Consider the following 27,633-nt stretch of genomic DNA (forward strand, 5'->3'; position numbering starts at 1 on the left):
CAGGGGAATAGCTTGAAGCCAGGAGGTGGAGGTTGCAGTAAGTGGAGATTACACCATTGCACTCCAGCCTGGGCAACAGAGTGAGACTCTGTCTCAAAAAAAAAAACAAAAAAAAAAAAACAAGAATTATAATTTATATACTCAAAAGATAGTATATCTATAAAACAAAACCAGGACACTATAAAGATAAAAAGAACAATTGAGGAACAAGAACAATCTTAGATATTTAAAATATGATAGACAAAATTTAAAAATTCTGTAAAGTTTGGAAGTTGGTCAAGGAATTCTTCCAGAAAGTAAGATTTTAAAAAACAAAATAGAAAATGGGTAAGAAATAGAAATGGAAATTTTGAGAGTAAATCCAGAAGGTCCAATATTTAGAAGAAAAACAGAAGAGAATGTAAGGGAGGAAATGCAAAAGAAAGAGGAAATCTCTGAGAACTGAAGAATGTGTCTGTAGATTAAAAATGTCTATCAAGGCCCAACGCAACAATGAAAGAGACCCATAGCAAGATATACTGTGGTGAAATTTCAGATCACAGGGAATAAAATGAAGATACTAAAAAGTTCCAGGAAGAAAATAAAACAGATCATACCCAAGGATCAGGAATAAAACTGGCATGGAATGTCTCAGTGACACTGGAAACTGGAAGACAGTGAGACAACACCTTTAATTATATTTTCAACCCAGAATTCTCTGCCCAACCAGACTGTCAGTCAAATGTGAGGGTAGGAAGAAACTTGTTTGAGCCGCACAGAGTTGTACAGCAAACATTTACTTCCCCTGCATTCTTTTCTCCGGAAGCTAGTGGAGGATGTGTTCCCATCCTAAAGAGGGACCACACTGAGCAAAGAAGTCATGGGGTCCAGGAAACAGGGTCATCACAAGAGAGAAGTGGAAGGAATCCCACATGGTTTTTAATGAGTAATATGTGCTTAACTTTCATCATGACAATGTGGATTTGACAAAAATTAAGCTAAAATGATTGCATATGGAGAGAGGATGACAGTTGGTATAATTGAGTTAAAAATCTTCATCCCCTATAAAAGAAATCAGGACATTTCTGAATCTGGTGAACGGAAAACAGTAATATAGTCATGTTAATTGGGCACATGGAGGAAGAAACTGCTTTAAAAAGTAAGGATGAGTTTTATGTAAAGTGAATTTTACCCCCGTTTTTTAAAAAGGGACGAGCCGGGCGCGGTGGCTCACCCCTGTAATCCCAGCACTGTGGGAGGCCGAGGCGGGTGGATCACGAGGTCAGGAGATTGAGACCATCCTGGCTAACACGGTGAAACCCCGTCTCTACTAAAAATACAAAAAAATTAGCCAGGCGAGGTGGCGGGCGCCTTAGTCCCAGCTACTCGGGAGGCTGAGGCGGGAGAATGGCGTGAACCCAGGAGGCGGAGCTTGCAGTGAGCTGAGATGGCACCACTGCACTCCAGCCTGGGTGACAGAGCGAGACTCCATCTCAAAAAAAAAAAGGAGGAGCAGGAGCTGAATTATTGAATGGACAAATGTGTTGACTTTTAAAATTCACATTTAAAATTTAAAAAATGTATGTTCATTGTAAAACCTTCAATACAGAAAATGTTGAAGAAAAAGAAAACTTTATTGCAGCGAGGTGGTCAGTTGTCACTTTGGTATATATCCTTCCAAGTATATATGTTTGACCCTCACAGAGTGCTATATGGAGATTTTTCATGATTTTTGGTTGTGGAAGTGATGGAATTATTTCCAAACATGTCATTATAGTGCTCTTGACATTCTTTTTTCGTGTAGCAAAACATCTTTTTAAATATGTATGGGATCTGCTTCATCATTTTAAATGCCTTCATAGAGTCTCTAATAGAACTGTGCCATACTTATTTTAGCCAGCCTCCTACTGTTGGACTTTCAGGTTCTTCTCAATTTGCCATTATAAACACCATCACAGTGAATGTATTTATATATAGATCTTTCATACATTTTGCTGATTATTTCCTTAGGGTATACTCTTGAATATAGCGTTGTTGAATCAAATGTGTGCAGTTTACCTCAACAGCATTTATTTAGCGTTTATTCAGCTGGGATTACAGATGATCAGGTTGGAGAGACAAGGCTTACATATCAGAGGCACGTGGTTTCTATGGAAATATGCCCAATGAGTGACGTTAAGTGGGCTTGCAGGCTGCTCAGAGAAAACTTAATGGAAGCTATGGAACTTGAGCCAGGAATCAAACCCTGGTTGAAATTTAGATGAGCTGGGTTGCGGGAGGAGGCCAGGAGAGAATGTCCCTTGTAGAAAGGCATGTTCTGAAGGTGGCCATGGGACCATCCACCCTTAATCTCAGTCTTCCCAGCCTTTGGCCACCTGCTGTACCTTAGTCCGTCTGCCACCATTACTGCCTGAAAGACCTGTATATTCCTGCCTCTCATAGGTGTCAAGAAAACTCACACCTGATAAAAGGGCAAGTAGAGTGAGGCCACAGGTCACTTAAGGGTACTTTGTAACTTAAAGGAGAGACAGGTAGATCAGTCAAATTAGGGGGATTCCTGTTGAGGCAGACATAATGGAAGACACAAGAGAGAACTTAAAATAGTAGTAAAACCTTGAAGCCTCTAGAAGAAAAATCGGAGAACTTTGAAACTCGGGTAGGCATAGATTTGGACGGAGCACAAAAAGTACTTTGTTTTAGTTTGCTACTGCTACCATAACAAATTACCACAAATTTAGCATGTTAAAGCAATACAAATATGTTATCTTACAGTTCCCTTAGATTAGAAATCCAGTGTACTCACTGGGTCTTTGCGTAGAGTCTCACAACACCAAAATCAGCGTTAGCAGGGCTGGATTTATTTAGAAGGCCTCAGGGCCTGTTTCCTATCTATTTCCTGGCTCATTTATGTTGTTGGCAGAATTCAGCTGCTAGTGGTTTTAAATTTTAGGACCCAGGTTTTTGGCTAGCTATCAGTTAAGGCCCACTCCCAGCTCATAGAGGCCACTCACATTCCTCTTGTGGGCTTATAGTCCTCTTCCTCCATCTTCAAAGCTGGCAGTGGCAGGTCTAGTGGCCCTCCATGCTTTGAATCTCTCCTGCCTCTTCTTCCATTGTTATATCTTTATGATTCACTCTAAGGCCTTCCTCTTCTACTTTTAAGGGCCTCTGTGATAGATTGAGCCCATCCACATGATCCATCTGAAGATCCCGTAATCACATCTGTAAAGTCTCTTTTGCCATGTAATGTCATCGATTTGTAGTTTCTGAGGATTAGGACACAGATACTTTTTGTCAGGGAGGGGCTTCTCTGCCTACCACTCCCTAAAATTTAAAAAGGATACATTGAATTTCATCAAAATAAGAAATTGCTATCCATAAGAGACATCACTAAGAAAATGAATAGATGTACCACAGACTGGAAAAAAATATTCACAACACATATACTTCACAAAGGACAAATAAATAGTAAAAAAGTAAACAACCCAATTTTTAAAATGAGCAAAAGACTTGAGCAGACGCTAGACAAAATCAGTTATACAAATGAACAATAAACAATAAAATGATGCTTAACATCGTTAGTCATCATGTAACCGTAAATTAAAACACACCCATTAGAATGGGTAAAATTAACAACAACAACAACAACAACAAAAACACTAACTACCCAACTGGAACTTTTGTATATTGCTGGTGGGAGTGGAAAATGATACAAACACATTGGAAAACTGTTAGTTTCTCATAAAATTAAATAGATTTCAGTCGTTTGTAATTATGCAGAAGAAATGAAAAAGTGTTCACAAAAAGACATGAACAACAACATTTATGTCACCTTTATTTAATAATTCAAAGCTGAAAACAACCCAAATGTCTATTAACAGTAGAATGAATAAATTGTACAATGGAATATGACTCTTTTTTTAAAAAAGAATGAATTATCAATACATGTAACAACATAGATGAGTCTCGAAAACATTCCATTTGTATGAAATTCAAGAACAGACAAAAGAATAGTGGTGGAAATCAGAAAATGATTGCAAAACTAGGAGATTTGTACAAGAGGGAACTTTCTAGTTTGATGAAAAAGTTGTGCTATCTTGTTTTGATGGTGCTTACATGAGTGTTTATGATTGTCAAAACTCATTGATCAGAAAAACCTAATCTCTTTGTATTTTATTGTATCCAATAAATACTGAAGGTTCATGAAGATATATGAGAAGATATTACAGAGAATGAAAATTAATTTTTGGAAATAAAAATCAATTTACTAATTTTAAACCACTAGTTGACATTTAAAAAATAAAAAAAGAACGATGAGAGCAGATATGGCAGAGTGAAGACTTCCAAAAATCTTCTCTTCTGTAAAGGCAATGAGTGTACAAAAATGGTCAAAATCAATTGTTTCAGAACTCTGAAAATTAACAGAGGCCTGCAGTACTCTGGGGAGCATTTATTTAAGAAAAATGGTGTGTTAGTCTGTTCTTGCAGTGCTATAAAGAAATACCTGAGGCTGAGTAATTTATAAAGAAAAGAGGTTTCTTTTCTCTTATGAGGCTTATGGTTCTGCAGGCTGTTCAAGCATGGCACCAGTGTCTTCTCAGCTTCTGGTGAGCCCTCAGGGATCTTTTATTTACAGCAGAAGGAAAAGCAAGAGCCAGCATCTTACATGATGAGAGAGGGAGGAGGTGCCACACACTTTTAAACAACCAGGTCTCGCGTAAACTCAGAGCTAAAACTCACTCATCACCAAGGGGATGGCACTAAGCCATTCATGAGGGATTTGTCCCCCATGATCCAAACACCTTCCACCAGGCCCCACCTCCAGTATTGGGGATTACATTACAACATGAGATTTGGAGGGGACAGAACATCCAAATCATATCAAATGGCTTCTTAGTTAGAGAGCTTTATGATGTTTTAACTTGCCCTGTTATCGTCCTCTCCCTAGCTCCAGGTAGCCTTGAAAGCCAGCACCTCTGATGTTATAGTGAAAATCAATAGCCTAAAGGTTACTGAAGGGGACAGAATGGGGTTGGAGATCCTACAAAAAGCCCCTTTCTTAGAGAGTTGTCATTATTTGTCCTGTCTGGCAGTTCCGTGGAAAACCCCACATCCTGTACCTGCCTTTATTTGTCTTAACTCAGAATCAGTGAGAACAGCCTTTTCCCTGAGAATGTTTGTCAAAAACAATCACTGTCCATTTTTTAACATTGCAGCTGCCTGAGGTAGTGATAACAGTTGGAGCAAACAAAAAGCTAAGCAAAAAAACCTTAAAAGGGGAAGCTGGGGAATGAGATATTCACAGGGAGATTTGAAAAGCTCTTTCATATTCCTGGGAACCTCAAAGGCCAGTGAAAGGGCTGTGCACATGTCCAGAGCTGTGTGCATACTCAGGAGACTTGAGAAGGCCCTAGGCAATTACCTGAGATTGACTATGAGGTTCTTTGCAAGCAGCAAATGAAGTCTAAGACAGAGTTATAAACTGACTGCCTGAACGATGAAAATGACCCCAGTATACACACAGGGACTGTTAGCTAAAGCTACAGCAAAGGTCTGTGATTCTGGTATTTACAGAAACATCTGTCCAACCATTATCTGACTACTAACCTAATGAAGCAGTCACTTCAATGGCCACACATGACAAAGAGTATTACTTTACAGAATTCAATCAGAAAAGGCACTGAAGAAACAGCCACACAAAAAAGCAGCAACAACAAAGCCTGGGGAAGGGGGAGAATCTTATTCCAGGGATCCCACATTGTATTATTTAAAATGTGTAGTTGCCAACAAGAAGTTATGAGACATTGCAAATAAGAAAGTATGGCTCATACACAGAGGGGAAAAAAACCCATACAGTCAGTAGAAACCATCCCTAGGAAGCACAAATGTTGAACTTAGTAGACAAAGATTTGTAAATCAGCTATTTTAAGTATGTTCAGATAACTGAAGGAGACTATGTCCAAAGAACTGAGGAAAGTGTGAGAACAATGTCTCACCAAATAGAGACTTGAAGAGATGGAAACTATAAAGATATCTAAATAGAAATTCTGGAGTTCAAAATTATAATAACTGAAATGAAAAATTCATTAAGAGAAGCTCAACTGTAGACTTGAGAAGGCAGAAGAAAGAATCAGCAAACCTGAAGACAGGTCAGTTGAGATTATCCAGTCTGAGGAACAGAAAGGAAAAAAGAATGAAGAAAAATGAACAGAGCCTCAAATACCTGTGGGACACAAGCACGTGCACCAATATATGTATAATAGGAGTACCAGAAGAAGAGTAAATCGAGAAGGGGGAAGATAAAAATGTTTCAATAAGTAATGACCAAAAACTTCCCATATTTGATAGAAAACATGAACCTACATATCCAGGAAGCCCAATGAACTCCACGTAGGATAAACTCAAAGAGATCCACACTTGATATATCATACTCAAACCATTGAAAGCTGAAGACAGAATCTTTAAAGCAGCAAGAAAGAAGTGATCTATTGTGTATAAGGGATCATCAATAAGAGTAACAGCTAATTTCTCATCAGAAACCACGGAGGTCAGGAAGGTGGTGGGATGATGTATTCAAACTGCTGAAAGAAAAAGACAACCAAGAATTTTCAATTCATCAAAAATGTCCTTCGTAAATGAATAAGCAATATATGGTATGTTTATACAACTGAATGTTACTTATCAATGAAAAGGAATGAAGTACGGATATTTGCTAGAGTATGGATAAACCTTTATAATATTCTAATTGAAGAAGCTAGATACAAAAGCCACCTATTGTATGATTTCACTTATATGAAATGTCTGGAATAAGCAAATCTATATAGATAGAAAGTAGATTAGTGGTTTCATGGGGGACCAGTGAATGGGGTAATGGGTTTGGTTTATTGTTGTTTTTGGATTGATGAGAATGTTAAGATGTTAAGGAATTTGTGGTGATGGTTGCACAACTCTGAATGCCTTAAAAAACCACAGAATTGGGCCAGGCGCATAGCTCATGCCTGTAATCCCAGCACTTTGGAAGGCCAAGGTGGGTGGATCATGAGGTCAGGAGATCAAGACCATCCTGGCTAACATGGTGAAACCCCATCTCTACTAAAAATATAAAAAATTAGCCGGACGTGGTGGCAGGCACCTGTAGTCCCAGCTACTCGGGAGGCTGAGGCAGGAGAATGGCGTGAACCTGGGAGGCAGAGCTTGCAGTGAGCTGAGATCCAGCCACTGCACTCCAGCCTGGGCAACAGAGCAAGACTCCATGTCAAAACAAAACAAAACAGAGAATTGTATACTTTAAGAGGGTGAACTTTATGATATGTGAATCATATCTTAAAAGAAACGTAGTAAAAATCAAAGCAACACTGCTGAAAACTGTTATAAATCTGTGAAGGCAAATGAAGGAACCATCTCACAGTTCAAGGAAAAAATATCAAGAAAGAGATTGTTGATGAAGAGTTATGACAGACTTGGGAGTTCTAATATTTGATCGATAGGAGACCTAGAAGCAGAGAGCCGGAAAGAGGAGTAGCAGCAAGCCAGAAGCAACAGAAGAATTCTTTCTAGAGGGAAGAATGGACTTAAGACTCAAGAATAGCCGGGCGTGGTGGCTCACGCCTGTAATCCCAGCACTGTGGGAGGCCGACGCGGGTGGATCACGAGGTAAGGAGATCGAGACCATCCTGGCTAACACGATGAAACCCTGTCTCTACTAAAAATACAAAACATTAGCAGGGCGTGGTGGCGGGCGCCTGTAGTCCCAGCTACTTGGGAGGCTGAGGCAGGAGAATGGCGTGAACCCAGGAGGCGGAGCTTGCGGTGAGCCGAGATCATGCCAGTTTACTCCAGCCCGGGTGACAAAGCGAGACTCCGTCTCAAAAAAAAAAAAAAAAAAAAGACTCAAGAATATTCCAACTTCCAGGCATCTCCTTGTGAGACTAACAAATTCTAAAGAGAAAGAAAATCTTTTTCTAGATAAATAACAAACAAAAATCAAATCTACCATTAAGTACAACTAGAAAAAATGAAAAAAAAAATCTGAACTATCTGGTCCATGCGACCAGAGAACTGATAGGACAGTAAAGAATCTGAGAGCAGAGGCCCACTTATTCCTTTGAGGGCTTACAGTGGTTCCCAAGAGGAAGGCCAAGAGGTCCAGAGGCTGCGCAGTGCTTTAGACAGTGTCTCAGTGCAGAAGTGACAGGGATTGCTTTCTAGGGTCCGTTAGGGGAAGGATACTTGACGAAACCCCTCTCACTTTGATCTAGAATCCAAAAGGCTAAATCTAAACCTCTAGAGTAAGGGGAACCAGAAGCAGGTGTTCATAGGGACTACAGGTTTATTATGTTACTGAAAGTAAATGAAAACATTTTAGAGTGCTAGTGCTCCCTAGAACCTTGCAGAAGTAGTTACAAATCTTGTCTGGAGAAAGACAGCAAGATAAAATAACTTCTACAAGCAATTCTTAAAATATAGTATTCAGCATAAAATCATGATTTCTCAGAAACATGAGGAAATAAGAAATATGAACAGAAAGAATAAGCATAGAAATAGACCCAAAGGGGCCGTATATATTAGAGTTAAGAGACAAACACTAAAATAACCATTATTGACTATATGTCTTAGTTAATAGGGGCTGCTATAACGGAATATGGTAGACTGGGTGGCTTAAAAAATAGAAATTTATTGCTCACAGTTCTGGAACCTGAGAAGTGCAAGATTAAGATGCTAGGATATCTGTTGTCTGATGAGGGCCAGCTTCCTGGTTTGCAGATGGACGTAGTCTTGCTGTGTTCTCACGTGGCAGAGAGCAGAGCAGAGGGAGCAAGCTCTTGTGTCTCTCCTTTTAAAGGCACTAATCCCGTTCATGAAGACTCTACCCTTGTGACCTAATCACCTCTGAAAGGCCCCACCCCTAATACCATCGCATTGGGATATAAGATTTCAACACATAAGTTTTGATGTTTGTGTCAGAAGACAGACCTACTTAAAGAAACTTTAGGGGGACACAAACATTCAGTCATAACACTATGGTAAAGAAGAAAAAAGACATTATTGAACATTTTCAGAGAACTAGAAACCATGAAAAGAACCACATACGTATTCTAGAATTCGAAGAAAAATTTCAAGAAGAAAATTTACAAAATGAAGCCAGAGCCATAAAAATAATGGAAAAAAAGCTCAGAGGAGAGCAAAAACAGCATAGTGAGAGGTCTAACATTGCATTTATTCTGTATCTTTAAGAAGGAACACAGAAAAGGGTCCGAAGCAATATTTATAGGTGAGCATTTCTCCCAAACGAATACAACAGTTTTACCAAATAAATACATACGTACCTCGGCACATCAAATGCAACAATTCACCGAATAAATACAAACAAACGTACCTCGGCACATCATAATGAAACTACTGAAAGCCACAGTCAGTGGGAAAATTATAAAAACTGCCACAAAACACAATCTTAAAGTGGCAACAACTAGACCGACAGCTGACTTCATAACAGAAAACACAGAGGCCTAGAGACAATATATTTAAAGGGCTTAGAGAAAATAACTGCTTAGAGAATATTTCCTTCAGGAAGTAAGGTGGAATAAAGACATTTTTTAAACCTTGAAAGCTGAAAGCATGCCAACACCACACTTATAGAATAAACAATGCTAAGAGATGTTCCTCAGAAGAAGGCCGATGATTCCAGATGGGCGTTCACCAATAGAGAAAGCACTGAAAATTCCAAGACATGAGATTTGGGGTCAACATCTGGGTTATAGCTGCACGAATAGCAACTATAGAAAAACATGCACACACACAAATGTGTGTGCTAAGAAAAGAGAGAGCTGATATGGCAATCTTAATGTCAGAAAAAGTGTAATTAGAACCCAGAAGAGTAGATGGAGCTGTGAACAGTGGTTAGTTAGATCACCACAGGTCCTTTCAAAGGATGGAGATAGCCAGTAACTTACTCCACATGAACAAAGATATCTTCCCAACTAAACTCTCCTCAAAACATGCCGAGCTATTGCCCTCCCCCACCCTTCCAGAGTCATATCTCTTCCTTCCCTCTTTGTATTTTTCTGTCTTTTAATCTCTCCTTTTTTCTCCCTGTTCTTTCTTTCATTTTTATTAGTGTCTTCCTTCATCCCATCACTCCTCCTCTCCCTGAATTTTCTGTGCATTTGTCTCACCTGTTGTGGACACAATAATATATTTTTAAATAGGAGTTCATACGTTTTTTCTATTTTATTTTAAAATTGCAATAAAATGTACACAAAATGTATTATTTTAACCATTTTTAAGTATACAGTTCGGTGGCGTTAAGTATAGTCATGTATCACTTAATGGTGAGGATACATTCTGTCAAATGTGTCATTAGGCGATGTTGTCCTTGTGTGAACATGACAGAATGTACTAACAGGATCCCAGATGGTGCAGCTTCCTAGGCTCCTAGGTATAGCCTGTCACTCCTAGCCTGTTAGACTATGTCCATGGTATAGCCTGTTACTCCTAGCCTGTTAGACTATGTCCATGGTATAGCCTGTTACTCCTAGCCTGTTACTGTGTCCATGGTATAGCCTGTTACTCCTAGCCTGTTACTATGTCCATGGTATAGCCTGTTACTCCTGGCCTGTTACTATGTCCATGGTATAGCCTGTTACTCCTGGCCTGTTACTATATCCATGGTATAGCCTGTTACTCCTGACCTGTTACTATATCCATGGTATAGCCTGTTACTCCTAACCTGTTACTATATCCATGGTATAGCCTGTTACTCCTAACCTGTTACTATGTCCATGGTATAGCCTGTTACTCCTAGCCTGTTACTATGTCCATGGTATAGCCTGTTACTCCTGGCCTGTTACTATGTCCATGGTATAGCCTGTTACTCCTGACCTGTTACTATGTCCATGGTATAGCCTGTTACTCCTGGCCTGTTACTATATCCATGGTATAGCCTGTTACTCCTGGCCTGTTACTCCTAGCCTGTTACTGTGTTCATGGTATAGCCTGTTACTCCTAGCCTGTTACTGTGTCCATGGTATAGCCTGTTACTCATGGCCTTTTACTATGTCCATAGTATAGCCTGTTACTCCTGGCCTGTTACTCCTAGCCTGTTACTGTGTCCATGGTATAGCCTGTTACTCCTGGCCTGTTACTCCTAGCCTGTTACTGTGTCCATGGTATAGCCTGTTACTCCTGGCCTGTTACTATGTCCATGGTATAGCCTGTTACTCCTGGCCTGTTACTATGTCCATGGTATAGCCTGTTACTCCTGGCCTGTTACTCCTAGCCTGTTACTGTGTCCATGGTATAGCCTGTTACTCCTGGCCTGTTACTATGTCCATGATATAGCCTGTTACTCCTGACCTGTTACTATATCCATGGTATAGCCTGTTACTCCTAGACTGTTACTATGTCCATGGTATAGCCTGTTACCCTAGCGTGTTACTCCTGGCCTGTTTCTATGTCCATGGTATAGCCTGTCACTCCTAGCCTGTTACTATGTCCATGGTATAGCCTGTCACTCCTAGCCTGTTACTATGTCCATGGCCTGTTACTCCTAGCCTGTTACTGTGTCCATGGTATAGCCTGTTACTCCTGGCCTGTTACTATGTCCGTGGTATAGCCTGTTACTCCTAGACTGTTACTATGTCCATGGTATAGCCTGTTACTCGTAGGCTACCAACCTGGACAGCATGTTACTGTACTAAATATTATAAGCAGTTGTGTATCTAAACATAGAAAAGGGAATGTGTTTGTACTGGGATGTTAGGATGGCTGTGTCATCACTAGGCAATAGGAATTTTTCAGCTCCATTATAATCTGTGAGACCACTGTCATATATGTGGCTTATCATTGATTATAAATGAACAGTGGCTCACTTAAAAAAAAAAAAAAAAGAAGAGCTTTGTTTACTTTGCCATAGAATTCTAATTTTCTTCCAGCATCCATCCATCCACCTGCCAAGACATGTGGGGCACCATATGCTCAGAGTCAGCCACAGCAGTCACAGGAGGCACGCACGGGTAGCTCTGTCTTAGATTTCATAGACTCCGTGACTCCTTTGCTCGATTGCTTAGAGTTGGAATAGTTACCGAGGTCAGACTTGAAAGGTTGGACCTGTATGACGTTTCTGGCTTTGTGTTCCGCTCCATGGACATGGGAAGCCCCCATCAACGCAGCCTTTCACTGAAGTTAGGGCATTGCTGTCTTGGGGGGTGCTGGGGAGGGGGCATGTAAAGAGATTGTTTCAAATGTAAAAAATCACCTCCCTGTGACAACTGACGATGTGATCGTCTCATCTCTTTGAATGTCGTTGACTCTTTGTGCTTTCTTTGAGTGTATTTGGAACAGAGAACTAATGAGAGTCTGGTTTTAAAGGATTCATTTCTTTCCCATCTTGATTCCGTAGCTTGCAGTGAGCTGCATACTCCATCGCTAGATCGAAAGCCAAATAGTTTTGTTGCAGTGAGTGTCACCACCCCTCCTCAGGCATTCTGGACGAAGCATGCACAGACGGAGATCATTGAGGTGGGTGCTGGTGGTCCCTCCCTGAGGCGCTGTGGGACATTCTCTAGTGGTGTCTCTTGTCCTGATGTTCAGTTACTCGTGCATCTGTAGCTGAAGCCATATTTACGTGAGTTGTTGCTATTTTCCTGTGGGTTTTCAGTACATAGATGTTTTTCATCACATATACTCATCTGGGTAGCATTTATATTGCCATATCCTTTACAGTTATTGGTTAACTATTGGCAGCTTGTTTTTGAACAATGATGCTGTAAGCTTCATTGCCTTGTGAGAGGTAAGACCTAATTCCTTCTTGTCACCTCCAGTTGGCTGTTACTTTGGAAGAGTTGTGCTCGTTAATCAAAGCTTAGAAGAGTATTAACTATTAACCACTCTCTTGTCCAGACATATCCCTATTTTTGTTGGTTTTTGTTTTTACAGCCTTTTGAGTTTTGTGTCACATGTTTATGTTTTCCACTAAGCTACATGATAAACATTTATGGAGGGAATTTTGTAAAATCCTTTTAGATCATCGAGCACATTACGTAACGCTAAGTGTAGGAGTTGGTGGCATGAGATTCTGCAGTTGTAAAGTGAAGAATTATCAAACTTAAACTGCATTTCTTCTTCTTCACCAGTTGTGCATTTTGGAGGCTTGCCCATCCTTTCAGTCTCTTAGGAACTTATTTCCAAGTTCACGTCAACCATTCTGCTTTCTAAGCATTTGTCAAGTGCTACCTACACATCTAAGCATAGTGCCAGGCTCTGTGGATGATACAGAGCCCACCAGGGCACAGTCCCTGCCCCGAGGAACTGACCAGCTGGTGGATGGGGAGGCAGAAATGAATATGGCTGTCCCTGTGCACAGCGAGTATGGGAAGTATTGGAGTAGGAAGGTGAGGAGAGCACCAGGAGGCTGGGATCCTGCCTGACTCTAAGGGTCCCAACAGGTTTCCTAGGATGGGGCTTCATGAAATTTTGCTTCAGTATGTCTGCGTTTCTCGCAAGCATTTCTTGCAAGCTCCCAAGTGCATTTCTCGCAAGCTCCCAAGTGATGCCCAGGTAGCCAGTCGGGGGACTCCACGTGAAGAGCCCGCCAAAGTTCTTTTGTGGTTATGCCAATGTGTGACCACAGGGAAGGATCACGTGGGTTTGGGGTCTAACTGTATCCTGGTCGGTGTGTGAAAGGCGCACGTAGGAGAGCAAGGAACAAAAGCTTTGAAGGCCATGGTGTTTATCAGCACATGGTAGTGAGCCAGTGTAGGCTTCTGGGCAGGGGAGTCACCTGACCAGATGTCCTAACTTGTATGGGACAGTCATTTGGAGGAGTGAGAGTGGGAGGGAGTAGAAAGAAAGGAGTGTGTGACAGAGACTTTGGAGGTGGACCTTGCAAGGGGAGTTCATGATCACTGGCTGGTTGAGAACAACAGAGAAGAAGACACCAAAGTGCATGCCTGGGCTTGTAAACTGCTTGGAAAACGAGTCAGAGGTGGCCTTAGCCAAGGGCGGGTAGAGGGAGAGATGAGTTGGTCGAGGCCCTAGCAGCCCACCCAGGTGGAGTTGTCCAGTCAGCTTGACCGCCTGGATCTGGATCTGCAGAGAGAAAACGGAGCCAGAGGACCAGGGAACGGTGGCTGTGATAATTACCTGGTACCTGAGAGAGTATGGTACTATGGGGCTTTGGAGGACATGGCTAAGCTGCTGGGAAATAGTCACCTATGATCTAAAAACTAGTAGTTGATCCTAAAAAAAAGGATAGCTTTTAAAAAGTCAGGCTTTAATTATTCCAAACACAGGCTTCTAGAAATATATAATAAAGCACTTAAGCCATTCATTTTCTCTCTTTCATCTGCTTGTTTGTACCTCTTCAAGGAATAACCCAAAGTAGCAGGTCTAAATACGCATCACACTTTAAGTTATAAAACTAAGAATGCATGTGGACATCCAACTTGCTTCGGTTTTTAGAAATTCCTCCCGTTGAGTGTGAAACCCATGAAATGAGTCCTCAGGCACAGCTTGTTTAATGGGCTGATTTATTGTATGTGGATCTGTCATGGTCTGTCAGACTTCTTTTTTCTCTTTTAAAAAGCAGAGGGTTTTGTTTGTTTGTTTGTTTTATGTATTTATTTAAGCTGCCTTTAGCATTCGTGTTGATTCCAGACAGTGAGAATGTTAGTTTCTCATTCTGAAAATGTTGATATATTTCAAAAGCAATTACATTTTAAAAATCCAACCCTGTGTTCTGATTATTTCCTTTTGTGTTCTAGGGAACCAACAATCCTATATTTCTAAGCAGTATTGCCTTCTTTCAAGACTCTCTTATCAATCAGATGACACAAGTCAAACTCTCCGTGTATGATGTCAAAGATAGATCTCAGGGAACAGTTAAGTAATGTGCTGTAGTTCGTGGGATTTTCTTCCCTTTGAAAAAATTACGTAATCATTTGAATGAGAGGTGAACACAGATTCACTTCACTACTGGCTCACAAGTTAACTCATGTCTAAATGCATTTGTCTTTGCAAATTATTAAGCTTTCACATTGGGCTTCTGACATAAGGGTAAGAGGTGCTGTGGGAAGCAGTCAGCTGGACTCTCTGGGGCCATGGTAATTGCATCAGAAGCAAAGCAAGTACACCAATGCTGCCTCTCTTCCTTCTCTTCCTCAGATGTATTTACTGGGCTCTGGAACGTTCGTTGTCAAAGATCTGCTGCAGGACAGGCATCATAGGTTGCATTTAACACTAAGGTTGGTGTTCAGTTTTATTCCCTTGGAAGGATCTGGAATGATGAGGTCCAGGGACAGATGGGGAAAGGACCCACTTCCTATACTGAGAGAGCACCCTTCCCTTCCCAGAAGCAGTCTGTGTGGGGACAGTGTGTTGTCTACTGAGGCAAAACAAATTGCTTAGCCTATCAGGAAGTGGAAACTTTTAGCATCCATAGGAGATATGAGCACAGCTGTACTGAGCCCTGAAGGAAAGCCTGGATACCTATCTAATAATACTGAGTGTGTTTCTCTAGCCCCTCCTCAGTGGAATATCATGTCCCAGACAGCAGGGAGTTTTGTCTGCTTTGCTTCACGACTGTTTCCCAGACACTTAGAATAGTGCCTGGTGCCCAATAAATGTTTGTGGAAGGAATGAGTGAATGAAAGAGAAGCCCCCACCGTGTCCCAGGATGGAAAGATGAAAGATATCAGGATGTCAATCCTTCCAAATCATTTTAGGGGCACTTCCCACCAAAAACTCTGACATGGTGTTCTTTTTTCAGAATAATGTAAAAATTGTGAGAACTATGATCTGGGAAAACAATCCAAAATAGCTAGGAAAATTTGACACAAAATTAAGTCCCTGCAATGTTGAGACATTCTGACGCTACTGTAAGTAAAGACAAGACAGTATTGTAGGCGTTGACTATCTAATCAGTGGACAGGATGAGAGCCCTGCAGCAGCCCTTAGTTTGTTTAGAGAACTTCATTCAGGAAAAAGGAAAAATCTTAGGTAAAATGAGAGGGATCATGTAAGGAAAAGGACTTTGAAAAAAATATTTAGTTACATCATGTGTCAGAGTTAACTCTAGTTGGGTTAGAGTTAAATGTACAAAATGGACACCATTCGTTTTAAAGGAGCTAAAGGCGACTGATCATTGAACAGATAGAGCAGGAAAGGACTTCACAGGCACGAGGACAGGGCGAGGAAATTACAAAGGAAATGGTCAGTAGATGGGACCAGACAAAAATTTAGAACCTGATTAAGTGAGACCTTGTAAATAGAAAGCCTGAAGTTCCAGGGTGTCCCCAGGTTCCCTGGATGGATCAGATGAGCCCAGGCCGCCATCAGCCTCGTGGATAAAATGAGAGGGATTGTGTAAGGAAAAGGTGTCAGGGCGAAGCTGACTGAGGCTGGGGTAGCATCAGCTCTGTCATCTCAGGATTCAAGGGCTTCAGGAAGCCCTGGCTGGATTCCATTAGTTGGAGTCCAGGCTTAGGCCTTGGGCTAATATAAACCTGAGGGTGGAGTGGGAAGGAACAGAAAAGGGCCCAGGGCCAGAACAAGGTGTTCCTTAGTCGTCACTCTGACACGTGTCCCCCTCACCCTCTGGGCAGGGGTGAGCCCAGGCACTGGCAGCAGCTCAAGAACAGCATTGGCTCCTCCTCAAGGAGGCCCCCTCTGACTTCACCCGCACGTCCACACTTCCCTGTGGTGCCTTGTCCGTTCAGACACAGCCCTCCACTGTGCCCCATGGTTTCCTCGTCTGTCTCGCTGGGGAGGAGCCCTGTGCACACAGTGAATGCTGACTGACTGGTCAGTCAGCTCGGCCCTGCTGCCCCCAGGACCCTGATGACCCAGTATGGCTAGGGCTTTGCATTTCAGCAGAAAAGAAGCACAGCTGCAGCACTACTCATTAAAGCATGTTGTACATCACAGGTCTGCAGAGAGTGACCGTGTGGGTAACATCACCGTGATTGGCTGGCAGATGGAGGAGAAGTCAGACCAACGGCCCCCTGTGACCCGGTCTGTGGACACTGTCAATGGGAGGGTGAGTTACGCCACTTTCCTCCTCTCCTTTAGAAAGAGCAAGGGAATTAATCAGTAAAAATGCGGCTCTCGTGGACCTAGCCCTTGTGCTCAGCAACGGGCAGGACCTGCTGCTTGATGCTGCTCCCTGTGGACACTCTGGTCCTCCGTAGGCACACCTTGAAGCAGGAAACAGGGCTCCCGCCTGTAAAGCCCTGCTGCCCTGGAGCCTGCCTCTATTCTGGGCGCTATACTAGCCACTTCTGGAGGGCAGGAGTAAGCGGGAAAGAGCCCTACTGGAAGAACTGCAGTCAGGGGGCAACTTAGGGGGTGTGGAGGGCAAGCGAAGAGGCATTTAGGACCCAGGCCATCTGTCCTGTTTTGTTAATATCTTCCTCTCCCAGACACATGCATGCCCTGCAGTTTCCTGGTGCATACCTTCACCTTTTCATATCCTCCCCTCTTCCCCGATCCTCCTCCCCCTCTCCAGCTACACCCTCCTGCACCCACTCTCATGCACAGTCTCTCACACAGACACTCAAAAATTCTAATTTCAGAGCCCCAACACTGGTAAGTAGTCATTGTTGTACAATACAGAGATGTCTCATTTCACCCAAAATAAGCCCAGAATGTTAGTTCTGGAAATATCCCTTGGCATCATCTATTCTCTTCCTTTCGTTTTATACATCAGAACACTGAAACACAAGGTGAAGTGACTGAGAAACCACGCATGCCTAGAGAACTGTGTGTGTGCATGAAGTGGTTCAACACACTGGGAGGTGAATTACTTTGTGGCTTGAGCAGCATGTTTATTGTAGAGGTCGTGGTGGATATTCATCTTAAGAGTTCTGTTGTGATGTATTTAGGCCACTGTTTCTGCTGAATGTTCTGGAGTCATCTGAATCTCACAGTTTTCTTGTGCATTTCCTTACACATTATCAGATGGTTCTTCCCGTCGATGAAAGCTTGACGGAGGCATTAGGAATCCGATCCAAATATGCTTCATTGCGAAAGGACACTTTGCTGAAATCGGGTAAACAGTTTCCTCCTTTGGTATTCTTGCCTCTTTTGTGAGTATCCACTTGGGCCCGCAGTCCCCTTTGTTCCCCACCTGCTGCGATTGTCCCAGCCATGCACCCTAATTGTCACCTCTCTGCTGCTTATCCTCGTGTTCTTTTTGCAGCATATAAAGAGTTGCTACAAAAAACAATAATAATTTTCCTTGAAAGAGGATTAAAAAATAAAAAAGAGTCGGTAATACTCCAAGGAAGTAATACTTCATCTCACTCTTTCCTGTTTCACATTGGGATTGGTGACTGGCAACAGCCTCCCTGCCCCCAGCTGCTTGCACTTTAGAGTTAGTTACATGTTCTGGGACAGGAAGATTGCATGTTGCTGGGAAGAAGTGTTCAGACCTAGCCACTTGGTGGGTTTTCGGTGTAAGCGTTTTAATTCCCATGAGATGAACAGTGAAAGGACTTGAGTTGTCACCATCTCTGAGGGCCAGGAGAGAAGAACCCATGAGACAGGTCTGCAGCCAGTTCATATGCAGCCTGTCTCCCCTGTCATCCCACCTCAGTGTTCGGAGGCGCCATCTGCCGCATGTACCGGTTTCCAACCACTGATGGTAACCACTTGCGGATCCTGGAGCAGATGGCAGAGAGTGTGCTCTCCCTGCACGTGCCCCGGCAGTTCGTGAAGCTCCTACTAGAGGAAGATGCAGCCAGGTGAGGCCACACGGAAAGACTGACTGTCCATCATACCCATATCACGTGCCCCTTCCTTTCTGAGATATAGCGGGCAGAGCACGGGCATCAGATAGACCGGACTGCAAACACAGCCTCTCCCTTGGCAACTCTGTGGCCTTGGCTTGCCTAAGCCTCAGTGTGCTCATTGGGATCATGGATTCCTGTGCAAGGATTTCATAAGACAGTGTGCTTGAACCCAGATGTGTGTCCTGCACTCAGAACTGCCTCCCTTCTCTTCTTTCCTCTTTCTTTTTTTGAAACAGAGTCTTGCTCTGTCACTCAGGCTGCAGTGCAGTGGTGCAATCTCAGCTCAACGCAGCCTCCGTCTCCCAGGTTCAAGTAATTCTCCCGCCTCAGCCTCTGAAGTAGCTGGGATTACAGGTGTGCGCCACCAGGACTGGCTAATTTTTGTATTTTTAGTAGAGATGGCGTTTCACCATGTTGGTTAGGCTGGTCTCGAACTACTGACCTCAGGTGATCCACCCACCTCAGCCTCCCAAAGTGCTGGGATTACAGGTGTGAGCCACCATGCCCAGCCTGCCTTCTCTTCTTTTCTTTCCCCTCTCACTAGTCCTTCAGAAAGTTAGAAATAACTGGTAATTGTTTGATCCTAGCTGCCCAGCAGTATTTTTCTAGGTTAGGGTCATAGATAAGGGCTCCAGAAGACTGAGTATGACCTGTCAGCTCACTGTGGTCCCATAAGGGTCTTAACCCTTCTGCATCTCTCAATCCAGGGCATATTTTGTCAGTCCTAAGGTGAGGAGAAGCCCAACAGGTGGCCCAGGCCATGCAGATTATGTCCCCTGTCTCTCTCTCTTTTAGTTTTGTGCTGCTGTAACAGAATGCCAGAGACTGAGTAATTTATAATGATCAGAAAAGTGTTTGACTCATGGTTCGAGAAACTGGGAAGTCCAAAAGCATGGTGCTGGCATCTGGTGAGGGCCTTCATGCTGCATCATCCTGTGGTAGAAGGCATCACACAGAAGAGCGCTCTTGAGAGAAGGCCAAACTTGCTTTTATGACAAACCCACTGTTGCAATAACCAACCCATTCCCACCATGATGACATCAGTCCATTCATGTGGGCAGTGCCCTCATGACCACATCATCTCTTAAAGGTCCTACTTCTCAAAACTGTGGCATTCAGGATAGTTTCCAACATAGGAACTTTGGGGGATAGTCTCAGACTGTCATTTCTCCTCCTTGTCCTCAAATGATGTTATTTATAAACACAGTATAACAGAAGCATGAAAGAAAAGCAAGGTAGCCAGAATCCTGCTGTTTTCAAAGAGCTATTTTGTTTCCGTTTTTTATCTGGAAAAAACATCACACTTGAAGATGCAGGGCAAGAATAATGCAATGAGCACCTAGGTACCTTTCACCTAAAATCACCACCTGTTAATATTTTGCCAATTGCTTTCTCCATGTATGCACATAGTTTAATAGTTATTTTAATTTTACAAATTTTTGTTCAGCTTTGTCCATAGTTGTGTATATTTACATAGTGACAATCTATTTTTCCATGTATCTTCGGTTTTCATGTTTAAATTTCCCATTACATGGTGTATTATAACTTTAAAGAGTTTATTCATTTTTTGTTTGAGACAGGGTATTGCTCTGTTACCCAGGCTAGAGTGCAGTGACACCATCATAGCTCACTGCAGCCTGAAACTCCTGGGCTCAAGCCATCCTCTTACCTCAGCTTCCTGAACAGATAGAACTACAAGCACACACCACTATGCCCAGCTAATTTTTTCATTTGTTGTAGAGACAGGGTCTTGCTATGTTGCCTAGGCTGGTCCCCAACTCCTGGCCTCAAGCACTCCTCCCACCTTGGCCTCCCGAAAAGCTGGGATTCCAGGCATGACCCACCATTCCTGGCCAATGGAGTTCATCCATTTAACAAGTGCTTTAGTTCAAGGGTTTTGTTGTTGTTTTCAGCAACAACCACATGTCAGGCACTGTTCTCAGTGTGGGAGGCTTCTTGGTGAGCTCAGTGTGGGGGTTGGTTGGAAACAGAACTGGGAACCTCACACAGGAACTCCAGATGTGTCAGCATGTGCTGGAAGTGAAAAGGGAACTGTGAGAAGAAAGAGGGTGATCAGGGCAGGCCTCTGTGAGATGATGACATTAAACTAACACCTAAAGCGTAGGAAGCAGTCACATGAACACAGGCAGACAATTCCAGAGAGAGAAACCAGCAGTGGCCTGGCAGACGGAGCTGCTGTGCTCAGAGCGGCCTGAGGTCATGGGGCCGGCTGGCCATGGAGCCCTACCTGCTCTGGGTGTCCTTTTATATTAGTTTTGCTATTTTAATGATAATAAAATGGCACAGCTTTTAAAACAATTCAGACAAGTCAGATTTCCTAAGACCTTATCTAGAATTTAGCTTTTTTTCTTTCTCAAAGGAAAACATGAGTGCAGTATAAAAAAAACAAATAGCGCAGAAAGGTTTAACTAAAAACAACTCTTGGGGCTCTACTTTCTGATCCGCTTCCCAGAAACAATCCCTTTTTGAGAGTGTTTACTGAGGTATTTCTAAATATATGTGTAAAGTGTCCTCTTCATTAATCAGTTTCAGGGATTAGCTACCGATTTTCTATGCTGAGGGACTGGCCTTTTATACCTTCCCAGTCCCCATTTTCCTAATTTGGTTATCCTTTTTGTTTTTAAATCCATCTCGTGATTTTGCTGTTATGATTGTGTCACTGTTCTTCATGGCTGAGCTAAGGAATTTATATTTCAGTTCTTATACAGCTTTTATTTTTTTGGAGATAACAATTCCTCTTTTTCTTCTCTCCTCCCTCCTCTTCCCCCTTCCCCCTTCTGTTACCCTGTGCCTCTGTCAAGCACACACCTAAAGACAAGATCTGGCCTGATTTCATCCACAGTGACACAGCAGGCCACTTTTAGGTTCAGACAGCTCCTCTCTCACATAGACACGGAAGGAAGAATAACCAGAGGTGCCAGCTCCCATGGTCCTCGTCCCATACCCAAAAAGGATGGCAATGAGACAGAAGGGCTTGGGACGGCAGCGTGATCTGTGGAACTCCGCTGCTGAGGAGCCAACTCTAGGCTGCAGCTGAGCGGTTTTAGATTCTGCAGCTCCCTTATCAGGGGGAGGGCAGAAGGCCCATACCTCAGGAGAACCTGGGGGGCGATGAGAAACGCTGTCCTGATAGCCTCCTAGGGGAGATGACGAGACAAGCGGGAGATGGCTCAGGGCAGTTCCTCACAGCCTGCAGTCCTCTCTGTTCCGGGAGGATCACACGTGGTTTTGCCCAGACTCAGGTGGGCTGTGGTTTGAGCCTGTGCTTGAGGGTACCTGCAGGTCATCAGGGTGAAGCTTCTCCACAGCAGCCTGCCTCCTTCTCCCCACCTCCACTCAGTTTCCCTTGAGCATTTGACTACGTTCCCGTGAACAGCTACTCTGGACACATTCCCGTGTGGTCAGTGGTTTGCCTTTCATGTAGCTAGTTGCCTTTTAGACAGGTAGTGTAACCATTGTCCTGGCCCACCCTGGGCATCCGCGATTCTTGCCCTGCAAATACTGTTGTCCTGGGTAGGCCTCCTGGGCCTCTCCGGGGAAACCAGTTAGCCCGCAGCCTGATGCATCTGTGTCTTGCTTTCAGAGTGTGTGAGCTGGAGGAGCTGGGAGAGCTGTCCCCTTGCTGGGAGAGCCTCCGGCGTCAAATTGTCACCCAGTACCAGACCATCATCCTCACATACCAGGAGAACCTGACCGACCTCCATCAGTACAAAGGTGGGCGCACCCCCATGCTGTGTCCCCCCCCCCACACTCTCACTCACTGTCACTCACCCTGCTTTCCCGGCCAGAGATCTGGAAGACAGGGCCACTTACACATTCCCACTGACAGACCCTTTAATGGATTTTTAAAAATAACTTCTCATGTAGGTGTGAATTCTTTCAAATATGGGTGTTTCGGATCTTAATTAAAAAGCCCAATCTGTGAATTGCAGTGAAGAGTCCTCCTATGGTGTCATGTACCAAAACAGTCACTGTGGAGTGAAATTTAGGGGAGACGCAATCCCGGGCTGTTACTGGTTCATGTTGTTTCTTCATCTTGGACTAATGTCAGTACAGTGACCGAAAGGATGCAGGTCACGCGCCTTGAAACAAAGCAGGTTTTCTTGATTTCGCGGTTTAAAGAGTCAGGGGTAACTTCTGGTAAACATATACATTGTTAAGGGGGAACTCTGTGCTTTAAGGCGCAGAAAACAAAGTGGAGTGTGAATGAACACCTCACTGTTTCTCCTTGAAAGATGCCATCTGATTTTCAAAACACTCTCAGGGCAGATTTAGAAATCTGTTCTTGTTCCTTTTTTATTCCAAGTGGAATGAATTTTTTGGTTTTTCATTACTCTATGTATTACTTTAGCATTTTGAATTATTCTCTATTTTTGGATTCTTCCCTTTGATTCCTCTACATAATGGAATTTCAGGGTTTAAGGAAAACCTTAAACCCTTAATGTGGTTTTGACACAGAACCTATGAACCCGTCTGTAAACTTGGATGAGAAGAAGCCAAATGCAGAACTGACAAGGAGGTGTTGCTTAGGCTTGGCGTGAGTCTGAAGAGAGGGTCTGAGTATGTCACCAGGAGAAACAGCAGCGTTTGCCCAGGGAGGAACCGAAGGACTCACCCATGCCTGCTGCCTCCTACCTGGGAAAGTGTGAAACCCACCCAGCCTTAAGTTTTCTAGAGCAGAGCTTCTCAAATGTCAGTGTGCACCTGGATTCCTTGAGAATTGTGTTGAAGTGGCGGTCTGGGATTGTGCCTTTCTCATAGGCTCTCGGTCTGTGGACTGCACCCTAAGCATCAGGCCGTAGAGAGCCATCTCCTGTGGCAAATTGGAGGCACACAGTGGCTGGTCTGCGATTCGTATGCTGGCAGTATCAGTTGATATTTTTCATTAGATGAAATGTTTATTTCTTCTACTCTTGTGGTTGTCAGTTTAATTTGCAATCCCTTTATTTTGTAGGCATGTGATTCTCTATTTAATTAGTTATGGATTCTGATTATAGAAACAAGATTGTGGATATTTGTTATAAAATAGTGTCCAGGTTCCTTAACCAACAGGCGTGAACAGGGAAACATCGAAGTTCGTGTGTCAGAAGGCTGGAATCAATGCTGTATTGCATTTGTTCATCTTGATGGGCCTGAAGGGTTGAGAAGGCCTCTTCATCACCTTCGAGAGTTGAGATGTATTGCTCTAGCCAAACCAAATTCTTAGCTCTTTGATGATGGTGGTCTCTGGAGTCAGAACAGGCAGTCTCTGGCGTGGACCCCTTTGCTTATTATAGTAGTGCTGACATGCTGCACAGAATGACAGTTTTTGTATCAGATCTCTCAGTAGAGAGCCGAGTCTTGGAAGACGCAGCGTCGTTAACATAGCTTTTTGAAGCCGGTTCTCCCTGGCGTCATTCACTCCGTGAGCACCCAGAACCAGCTCTCCCGACCAGCGGGGCTGCCCTTGGCATCTCACCCACCTGCCACCTGGAAATAAAATATGCTCATGGCAACTCAGAACCTTCTAGGCCACTGCTGACACATACCTGCGTATATGCCACAGCATCCTCTGAATTCCATTGGCTACTTGCAGCTCATGAATGCAGCATGTGTGCTGATGGCCTTTATCTTCTCCTGTTCCATTTCTTAGGGCCTTCGTTTAAAGCAAGCAGTTTGAAAGCAGATAAAAAGTTAGAATTTGTTCCCACAAACTTGCACATACAAAGGATGAGAGTTCAAGACGATGGAGGATCAGGTACCTATTTTTCTGCCCCCTCTCGTTGAATCGCATTTTGCTGCTTTTCTCTCTAGGTACTTGGTCCCTGAGTGCCCCACATCTGCCTATTTCCCTGTGTGCTCTGGGCGGCTCGGAGGAGAGACTTGTCACAAAGACCTTCAAAAGGTCTCTGTTAAGAGCCCACACCCCTTCCTTTTGTCTCTCCTCGCTCTAGCTTCCCTTTGTATTTCTGCAGTAGAAAGTTGCCTGTTGGCCATTCCCAAGGAGGGATGCAAACGGGAGTTACAGGGTGGCTTCCTGCAGCCCGTGTGGCTCCACTTGAAATGTTTTGAACCCCTTTTTGCTGAGGTGATGGCACTGGGCTCCAGGAGACCCTTGGGCCGCCAGGGCTGTGGGAGGGAGGGTCAGGACCCCAGACTTGTGTGCATATCCCTATAGCTGGCTTGTCCACAGGCCTGAGCCCAGAGTAATGGAGGAGAGCTTTCTGTCATTCAGATCAGAACTACGATATCGTCACCATCGGGGCGCCAGCAGCACACTGCCAAGGTTTTAAGTCAGGAGGTCTCCGCAAAAAGCTGCACAAATTTGAAGAGACCAAGAAACAGTAAGTAGCCAGAGAGAGTCTGTGGTCCTTGTACAGTTTTCTGATGCTTCTTTTCTCAGTTTAAAATAAAATCAAAGTATGACCACAAAAACATCCAGCCATCTGATCCGCTTCTGCGTGGTGGGAGGATCTGCCTCATGGAGCCTGTGCTGCTCTGTTGGCATGTGACTGAGCTGGGTGGGTGATGAGGGCACTGGATCGAAGGTCCTGTCCTTCAAAATGAGGAGCAGATTGTGATCCATCTCAGAAGTGATGCTCCAGGCAGCCACCCTATGTGGGCTCTGCTGGCTCGGCATCCTTTATAGAGTCCCTGGCCAATCAGTTGAGCACCACAGGCATTGAGCCTGGAGCACGTTGTTTCCTAGAGTGCAGCAGTGGTAAACATTCCCAGTTTCTGAAAGATTCGGGGGGCTGTACAGAGCTCCTGTCCTGAGCAGGAAATTTCCAGGTAGGGAGGGTGGTGAGGGGCATTTCAGGCAAAGACGTGGCAGAAGCAGTGCATGTGGGGAAATGTGGCCGGGTGCATAGTGCCGGGAACGGAGAACTAAGAGGACTGGCCTTGCTGCCAGCCTGCTCTGTGACCAGAGGTACAGCGCCCAGCAGATCTAGGCCTGATTCCAGGAGCTCAGGGCCTTGCCTGGGAGTAGACAGGTCAGCAAGCGCCATTTGGCGTGACCAGTGCCTGAAACAAGCATGCTGTTTTGGGTGCATGGAGCAGGGCATCCACCCAGCCCCCAGGGGTGGGAGGGAGAGAGCCAGAAATAAACCCAAGCTGTTGTATTTGATGTGCGGGAGGCATTGATGATCTTCCAGAATGTCACCTGTGAAGATTTCAGTGGCTCAGGACGTGGGGGTGATGAGTGTAGATGACCAGTAAGGTCCTTGGACTGTGACCGTAAAATGGAGGAAGTAGCATGAGGTGTTTGGTTTAGGGAGAATAATTATGACTTAGCATGTGTTTGGGCTGATAGGGAAAGACAGAAGTGGGTGAGGTAAGGTGAATGAGAAGAAAACAGTGTTGGAGCAGGGTTCTCACAGGATGGAAAGAGGCAAGAGCGGGCGTTCGTCAGAAGGGCCAGGAGAAGAGGGGGCCCTGCAGAGAGATGTTTGAGGTGGGAAGGAACAAGCAGAGGCATCCATCAACAGCCTCTGCAGCATGTGGGCTGGGGAGGGTTGGACTCAGCAAGTGAGCATGGAACAGTGTGAGGGAAGGTGAGCAAAGGCCCAGGGAGCGTCACAAGAATCCCATGGATGGTCAGGTGAAGAACTCTGGCACATGCCATGGAGCTGGTGGTTGGCATCTGACTGTCTTGCCACGGCTGGGAGTCAAGACATGACCTGAGAAAACGGACTCTAGACTGGAGCAGGAAGGAGGTAAAAGGGCAGATCAGTGGCTGAGGGCGTCAGGGAGGCAGCGAGGGGCGTCACTGATCATGGGCAAGGCTGAGCAGGGAACAGAAGAGCGTGCCCTGTGAGAATTCACCATTCAGATATGTGCACAGGCTGCCTGGGCCAGCCCAGAGCCCAGTGAGTCCTGGAGACGGGAGGAGAAACAGGGAAGGGGAATTCAGGCCCCCAGACAACCTACTTGACCTTGATTCATTCCCAAGGGTGCCTCCCTAAGACAAACCAGGTAACCAGACCTGCCTTAGGATTCGCTGACTCCAGTGTCCCTTTGGGAAATAGGAAGAAGACGCAGCTTCCTGTGCCCACCGCAGCTCTGCACAGCCAGCCAGAAAGCGTGTCTGTCGCTCCATTGCATGTTGCCCTGTGGAGAGTGTGAGCGTGCAGCTTGAGATGGGGTGGGGCCTTGAAGGAGAACGCATAGTAACTCTGTGTGGCCAGTCAAGAAGGGGGCCTCCTGGGGGTCTTTGCCCCAGGAGGCTTGGAGTGTTGATTCCTGATAACTCTGCATGTTAACTTTAGAATTTATTTCTCAAAACACCTCTTTAGTATTTTTCAAATATATAAGTTTCTATTTAATTTCCTACTAATGCCATCAAGCCACTGATAGATACGGTATTCATGATCTGAACTTTCCTTTCAATGCAGAGGTAACCTGGCCTGAGGTGGGATGTCTCCCTGGGGCTTGAGCACAGGGAGTGGCGCTGCTCTGAGGAATAAGCACATTGGGCTCCTAATTGTAGTCATCCCTGTAGTTGGGACCTCAACACATAAGATTAAGTATTTTGACAAAAAATAAGTTGGCTTTTTAATTTTTTGTTTTTGCATTTGGTATTTGCTAACAAACTGCTAATATTTCATTTTGGTTCTTTTCTTTAGCAGTTTTGAGGAGTGTTGGTGAGTTTTCTGTCTGGAGAGAGTGTCTGTTTGGGTCTCGTCCTCATGCAGAGAAAGCTTGTGCCATCCCCACCCCTCCTCGTGTGGGCTTCCCCTGCGGTGCTGCCATGGTTCCTAGTCACACACCTCGGAGACAGTTCCCCTTCCAACTGCAATGTTCTTTAATAATGAATAGCCAATCTTCAGTCTGCTGTTTTACCTTTCAAACCTGGCAGCCGCGTGTT

The 27,633-nt window shown here is 44.1% G+C and overlaps 1 protein-coding gene across 16 annotated transcripts in view; it reads left to right on the forward strand.

Annotated features, from left to right (window-relative positions):
* INPP4A (inositol polyphosphate-4-phosphatase type I A) overlaps positions 1 to 27,633 on the forward strand; it is a 153,855-nt gene that overhangs the window by 80,617 nt on the left and 45,605 nt on the right. For 12 of the 16 annotated variants that reach the window (XM_033238941.1, XM_033238940.1, XM_033238948.1 and 9 more), the window contains 10 exons: positions 12,377 to 12,495; positions 14,739 to 14,855; positions 15,139 to 15,218; positions 16,900 to 17,011; positions 17,932 to 18,022; positions 18,569 to 18,716; positions 22,369 to 22,499; positions 24,418 to 24,522; positions 25,000 to 25,108; positions 27,392 to 27,409. In XM_033238941.1, coding sequence (XP_033094832.1) covers positions 12,377 to 12,495; positions 14,739 to 14,855; positions 15,139 to 15,218; positions 16,900 to 17,011; positions 17,932 to 18,022; positions 18,569 to 18,716; positions 22,369 to 22,499; positions 24,418 to 24,522; positions 25,000 to 25,108; positions 27,392 to 27,409 — 1,030 coding nt within the window. The remainder of the gene's footprint in view (positions 1 to 12,376; positions 12,496 to 14,738; positions 14,856 to 15,138; positions 15,219 to 16,899; positions 17,012 to 17,931; positions 18,023 to 18,568; positions 18,717 to 22,368; positions 22,500 to 24,417; positions 24,523 to 24,999; positions 25,109 to 27,391; positions 27,410 to 27,633) is intronic. The other 4 variants (XM_033238947.1, XM_033238944.1, XM_033238955.1 and 1 more) reach the window with 1 other exon arrangement.

Source organism: Trachypithecus francoisi, unplaced genomic scaffold, assembly GCF_009764315.1.
Source record: "Trachypithecus francoisi isolate TF-2019V2 unplaced genomic scaffold, Tfra_2.0 Lachesis_group17, whole genome shotgun sequence".
Taxonomy (NCBI): domain Eukaryota; kingdom Metazoa; phylum Chordata; class Mammalia; order Primates; family Cercopithecidae; genus Trachypithecus; species Trachypithecus francoisi.